Source organism: Electrona antarctica (genome assembly GCF_951216825.1).
Source record: "Electrona antarctica genome assembly, chromosome: 21".
Lineage (NCBI taxonomy): Eukaryota > Metazoa > Chordata > Actinopteri > Myctophiformes > Myctophidae > Electrona > Electrona antarctica.
The window spans coordinates 40,551,347-40,558,311 of NC_136802.1; the positions used below are offsets into that span (position 1 = coordinate 40,551,347).

Here is a 6,965-nt window from a genome sequence, read left to right on the forward strand (position 1 = left end):
TACTATTATATCCAATGAAGGAAGAAACGCCCCAATAAAATAAAATGAAAAAAATCCACTGCCAAATTCTTTCTTTTAGCTTTTCTTTTTTTTTTATCCCCTGGTCGATCGCCGACACGGACACATGTGCCGTGTTCATGGGGGGGGGGGGGGGGGGGGAACTGATATTCCATTTGGACATGACGTTCCCGAGTTGTTACCGTTTGAAACCAGCATGCCTTGCTGAAAAACACAACAGAAAAACAACCCACCAGAGATAAATCCATTTCTGTCAGGTGGCGGATCAGTTTCCTGTGGGACTGCAACTCCAGTGTTTTTACACAAGATGGTGCTGTTCGCTGACATTTGAAATCACCCAAAAAAGGAAGAAAAAATAAGTCGTCCTTGGCAGGGAAATGAGTTTAAGAACCACAGTTTCAACTTTAGTGGCATTTGAGATGATTGCTGCACCGCTCCTTGTTGGCCAGCAGGTCGCGCTGCTGGGGGGCGTAGATGCGGTTGGCGCAGCAGGAGAACCAGGCGATGATGGAGGCGATGGCCGCCTGAAGGAGGAACATCACTCCCAGGGTGGAGGCCAGGGTGGGGCCGGGGAGCCGCGGAGGGGGGGAGGAGGAGGAGGGGAGGAGGAGGAGGCCGGACGACGACAGGAGGAGGGCTCGAACCTCGGACTTGATCATGTGGAGCTCGTCCAGGATGGACAGGAAGGTGCAGCAGTGGAACCACTGGTGGCTGTGACCCCACAGGTCAAACCTGGACCGGGGACATAGAGAGGGTGTTTGCAGTGGCGTGCACAGATAGACACTAGGGGGTGCTAGAGCACCCCCTGCCCTTTTGGCAATGTGCCCTTTTTTTCTTCTTTTTTTTTTGATTTTTCAAAAATAGCAGACCTACAAGTTCATAGCGCGCCACTCGGTGGCGCGCTATGAGCTTGTAGATCTGCTATTTTTCAATAGCTAAAGCATAACATAATGCTAACACCAAAAGGGGTTCCCGCCCAAAATAGATTAAGGCAACCGGCCGGTTCCACGCGCTGCACAAGGTGCCCTTTTTTAACTTGAGCACCTGCCCCTCTAAATGTCTGTGCACGCCACTGGGTGTTTGATTGATTCCAGTGATTGATTGAACATTTTATTTCACACTATATGCAGAATGGGTGCATTTCAAACGAAAGTACAGGACAATGCCACTTGAGGATAGAACCAGAAAAGCCTGTAGTTGCTCTTTGAGAGTGCTTTTTAACCTATATAGGCCTGACCTCGAAATTTTAAAAAAAATCTTCTAAATCCTCCAGTTTTCTGAAATAAATATTTTCATAATTTTTCAAAAATAGCAGACCTACAAGCTCGTAGCGCGCCACTCGGTGGCGCGCTATGAGCTTGTAGATCTGCTATTTTTCAATAGCTAAATTATAACAATGTTTAAAACACCAAAAGGGGTTCCCGCCCCAAAATGGACTCTAGGGATTCACATTTCTAAATGGCTGTTGGCAGGGCGTTCCACATTAATTTCAGCGAAATTAATTTAAACCCTTGCAAACGGTTAATAGAACCACTGGTGGCTGCATGTGACGCCACAGGTCAAACCTGGAACCATGGAGATAGAGGGTGTGCAGCAGTCAATCCAACTGGTTGCCTATAGAGCGTCGCAGCCCCGCCCCCTCGAGAGACCCGGAAAATAAATCCCTGTTCATTTTCCTCATAGACTTTTCAGAAAGTATTTATTTAAAGACGTTTACGCCGCGGACAAAGCCAACTCTTGTCGTGACAAATCATGACAATAAACACAATGTTTTGGGCCAAACAAATAATTAGAAAGTAGAAATACACTTTTTTTGTTGTTTTTCTTCTTTGTAAATATTGTGTTTGTTGTCATGATTTGTCACGACTCGAGTTGGCTTCGTACGACGCTTAAAAGGTCTTTAAATAAATACTTTTTGAAATGTCTATGGGAAAAATGCATTGGGATTCATTTCCTGGGCCAGGTGAAGTCATGAAAGGGACTGCGACGCTCTATAGGCAAGCAGACTATTGTTATTGCGCTTAAATCGTCGAAAACGTTTAAATTGTTTCAAAAACGTTTAAATCGCAATAACTCTCTATTCTCCCCTCCGATTCGGAACTCTTCCCAAGGCATTTGTGAGCTTTGCGCTCGTCTGATTGGACGGTATACGATGACACATCCAACTCTTTTAATTGAACAATATTCCTATTAGATAGGCAACCACACTCGCAATTCCACAGGATTGTATCGTTGTACAGTAGTTTGTCATTTGGATAGCATGTTATTAGACAGATGACAGTTTAATTTGTTGGCCTGGCATCCTATAGTGTGTATAGTTATACATGTTTTGATAGTATACCGTTTAGATGTTGTGTTCTCGGTTTACCTATGATCCAAGATCATCTCTATGCATAACCGTATTACCTTGGGTTTAACCTTCCTTACTGTAAATCACTCTGGATTAAGAGTGTCTGCTAAAATGCCTAAATTGTAAATGAAGCGATTCTGAAAAAATAATAAATAAATAAATAATAACAATGTTTTTGATATTTGCCGTTATCGGTCAATATCGGTATCAGCAAATAACACTGATATTAGCAGATGGCAGTAGCCGATATTTATTTGTTGTTGATAAGCATATGGCTGGTGTGTTAGTTGTCTGCAGCCTACCAAGCTGTAGATTCTGAACATGTATTTAATGTTCTTGTATTGAAGATAAATGGTAAATGGTGCATTTATATAGCGCCTTTATCCAAGGCGCTTTACATAGATTGTGCGTTACATTCACCCATTCACACACACATTCATACACCGATTGCGGCGGAAGCCATGCAAGGTACCAACCAGCACATCGGGAGCAATTTGGGGTTCAGTGTCTTGCCCAAGGACACTTCGACATGTAGACAGGAGGAGCCGGGATTCGAACCGCCGACCCATGGATCATTGGACGACCTGCTCTACCTCCTGAGCCCCCGAGATGTATTTGTGTCCCTGGTACAGAAGAGGTTCCCTGGTAGCGGGATGGGATATAAATGTTTAATGTGTATCTATCTGCAGTCCTACTGTACCTTCCCGGGGCCAGCCTCTCGGGGACCTTGCTGATGTTGAAGACGGCCGACACCACCAGCCAGAAGCAGTGGCGGTAGAAGAACCCGGGCATGGAGGCGGAGGAGGCGAAGGCGGTGGAGGCCGCGGGGTACGGGCTGGCCACCAGGAGGCGGTAGAAGATGGGCGTGGAGGACACCAGGAAGGGCAGCAGGAAGACCAGGGTGCGGATGACGTAGCGGTGCTTCCTCCAGCGCTGGCGCGTGTTGCAGCACGACAGCACGCAGATGATGGCCACCAGGCAGGAGCTGTTTCAAGGACGGAGAAGTCGCTTAGCCGATTTGCTCGTCTACAAATGATTTTCCCTTCATTGTGGGAATGGCATTTAATGTTTGTGTTGCCACAAATTGATGTCATATTTGACCGACGTACATATGACCAAATTTCTCCTTTCATTGTCAATGGCAAATATGACACATGTGGGAGACAAAAGCTCTATATAGGAGGGGCTAGCGCTCCTCAAAAATCAGTGTGTGAAGTGAGTGGCGCTCTTGTTATACTTCTTCATGAATACATTTGTCAACTTAAGTTATTATCTTTTAACCATGATACAATGTTAAAAAAAAAAGTAATCTTTTCACCATGATCATGTAAGATTAATTTATGTGATTGGCATATGACATTTTCAATTCATTGTCAATGGCATTTAATGTTTCTGTTACCACAAATGTACGTCATATTTCAGGCACATATGACTCTTTTCATTGTCAATGGCAAATGTGAGACGTGACAGGACGAAAAGCTGTATATAGGCGCCCCTCAAAAATCACACCTGTGTGAAGTGAGGGGCGCTCTTATCATCGTACATCATCATGACGTAAAATAGACACTTCTATTTGCTGTGACGTAAAATGTTCCATTCATTGTCAATGGGAATTTAATGTTTGTGTAGGACAAAGTTGGATATAGGAGGGGCTATATCATCATCATCATATCATTCTGGCCAATCACTATTTGCATCCTAACTTTTCCGTCTTCACTTTTCTATCCTCACTTTTTATCCTCAATGCGTACTTTGCCCAGCCAATCACATCATCACTATGGGGTACACACAAACAGACACAGCTAAGGGGGGCGCCTCTCACAAATAAGTAAAAAAAAAAAACTAAAAAACTAAACTAAACTAGGCCTGGGCCATGGCTCAGTGGTCCAGGCACCTTGGCTGGTAATCCAGTCTGGGTGTGTGCCGCGGGTTCGACTCCCGATCCCGACAGCCTTTACTGCATGTCCTCCCCCCATCTCTCTCCCCATTTCCTGTCAGCCTACTGTCTGTCCCTCCATAAAATATATAAAATAAAGGCAAAAGCCACAACAAAACTAAACTAAACTAAACACGAATGTAAAATGAAAAACCAATAATAACCTCGGAATGTAGAAGTCATCGAAGAACGCCCTGAAGTCCGGCCAAGGCGACTGCAGGAGGAGGGGTTCCTCAGGGTCCCCCCTCAGGCCCTCCTCGTCCAGCTTGGAGCCGGCAGTGATCGCCGTCTCCGCTATCGCGGCCCTCGGGTGTATGTAGTAGTAGTAGGCCAGCGAGGAGCCCACGGTGTAGGCGCTGATGGTGCCGTAGTCCACGAAGAAGCACACCTCGCGGACCACCAGGGACATGGAGTTGAGCAGGTGGGCCATGCTGCTCGCCATCAGCAGCATCAACACGCCCGCCAAGTAGCTCCACAGCGGGTAGAAGAACGGGTCGCCGGCGGCCGGCGCGCCCTCCCACGTGAAGGCCTCGGCGAAGTGGTACGCGAACACGAACACGGGCAGGAAGTGCGTCCAGAAGTTGCCCGTCTCGTTGGTGGGCCGGAACGCCGAGCACAGGCACTCCGCCAGGCTGTAGTCCGGGTAGCGGTAGCCCGACAGGATGTAGCTCTCCGTCACGCGGTGCGGGACGTCAGTGTGGCGGAGGAGGGGCCGGGGGCGGGGCAGCGAGCGACCGCCGCAGCACAGGGACATTGTGGGGGGGTGGTGTTAGTTTTGTCGACTAAAGGCTAAATGTTACTAATGTCGCTTTGGAGAGGGAAGTCTGGAGCTGTTGCCCCCGCGACCCGACTACGGATAAGCGGTTGAAGATGGATGGACGGACTAAAAGGATTTAGATATTTAGTCGACTGAGACTAGACTAAGACTAAACGATTTCAGATGACTAAAATAGGACTAACTAACTAAACGCCGGTGTGTTTACTGTGTTATTCAAAAGACTGAAGTCTGAATTTGCTGTCAAAATGAACACTGCACATTGGGGACAGTATGTAGGCCTTAGTATTTAGATAGCTGCTTGTCCTTTAGCTGTAACAAGAACACCCCTATTAATGAGGTCGCTGCTGTTATTGCGACAGTCAGTGCTTCTTGTTTTATTGCTTGCACAAGCACTTGGCTGACGATCGCAGCGGTTATTGGCTCAGAGGTCACAGACTAAGCTTCCTCAATATAATGGACGGACATAAGGCATCATCCACTGTTATAGGCAGCTCTGCCGAGTCAAATTAAATGTCAACAACGGGGCGAGAGAGACGACTTCTTTTCCCTTCAACCTTTGAGCCCAATATTCCTCCGCAGGCCTCCTGTCATAAGCAGTCAGCTATAGACCACACAGAGCACACCGACAGGCCGAAGGCTGTAATCCCCTGAGTCAGATGAAATGTAGTCCACCGGTGGGTGCAGTGACACGCGGCGGCCAGCAGGGAGGTGAAATGCATGTAGGAGCGAGCAGCGTCATCTCACTTTTATGATGTGTGTAAACTCCAAAAGGTCAATATTCCGTGGTACTTGTCACGTGGCGCGCCCGTTCTCTCTTCACGGACTCACTGTGCACGTGGACATATTCCCTCGCGTTATCTTGAAAGAGACTCCTATATTCTAATGCATGTCAGACTTGGTTTAAAATGATGCATCGTTTGCCTATTTAGGCAAAAAAAAAAACATAAAAAAGGCCACTTCACATATCATCATAACCTCATGTGTTCAAACCTGTTGATACTTTTCAGGATTCTAATTTAAAGAAAAGATAGCATGAAGATCAAAAACTTGCAAGCTTGCAAGATGCAAGATCTATCACTATGCTTTCTTGCGTGACGCTGTGCGTAACAGTTAACTGTGCAACTGAGGTGTCTCCTTGGTGTGATCCAGTTACAGTCAGGAACTGGGTCATCATGTGAGAGAGAGAGACATGGACGGACGGCAACCTTCAAATTATTCACGCTGTTTCATCCACTGAAGAGTTCATGTCCTACTTTGCATTAATCCATCAAGCCCCCGTTTATGTAGGTTATGCATGTGCCTCAGAGGAATGTGTGTCTCACAGCAGAGCTGTTAGGCTGCGGTGGTATAGCCTGTTGGTAGTTGTCCTGTAGTTGTCCTGTAGGCTGCCGTTACAGTATAGTTGTCCTGTAGTTGTCCTGTAGGCTGCCGTTACAGTATAGTTGTCCTGTAGTTGTCCTGTAGGCTGCTGTTACAGTATAGTTGTCCTGTAGTTGTCCTGTAGGCTGCCGTTACAGTATAGTTGTCCTGTAGTTGTCCTGTAGGCTGCCGTTACAGTATAGTTGTCCTGTAGTTGTCCTGTAGGCTGCCGTTACAGTATAGTTGTCCTGTAGTTGTCCTGTAGGCTGTAGTTACAGTATAGTTGTCCTGTAGTTGTCCTGTAGGCTGCCGTTACAGTATAGTTGTCCTGTAGTTGTCCTGTAGGCTGCCGTTACAGTATAGTTGTCCTGTAGTTGTCCTGTAGGCTGCCGTTACAGTATAGTTGTCCTGTAGTTGTCCTGTAGGCTGCCGTTACAGTATAGTTGTCCTGTAGTTGTCCTGTAGGCTGCCGTTACAGTATAGTTGTCCTGTAGTTGTCCTGTAGGCTGTAGTTACAGTATAGT

At 46.7% G+C, this 6,965-nt stretch overlaps 1 protein-coding gene across 1 annotated transcript; it reads right to left on the reverse strand.

Annotated features, from left to right (window-relative positions):
* Window positions 1-207: 207 nt before the first annotated feature.
* paqr9 (progestin and adipoQ receptor family member 9) lies at window positions 208-5,643 on the reverse strand. The gene is made up of 3 exons (XM_079491474.1): window positions 4,469-5,643; window positions 3,069-3,353; window positions 208-750 (listed from the first exon to the last, which is right to left on the reverse strand). The coding sequence occupies exons 1-3, from the start codon at window positions 5,056-5,058 to the stop codon at window positions 423-425; spliced, it is 1,203 nt and encodes a 400-aa protein (XP_079347600.1). The 5' UTR covers window positions 5,059-5,643; the 3' UTR covers window positions 208-422.
* Between the last annotated feature and the right edge of the window lie 1,322 nt (window positions 5,644-6,965).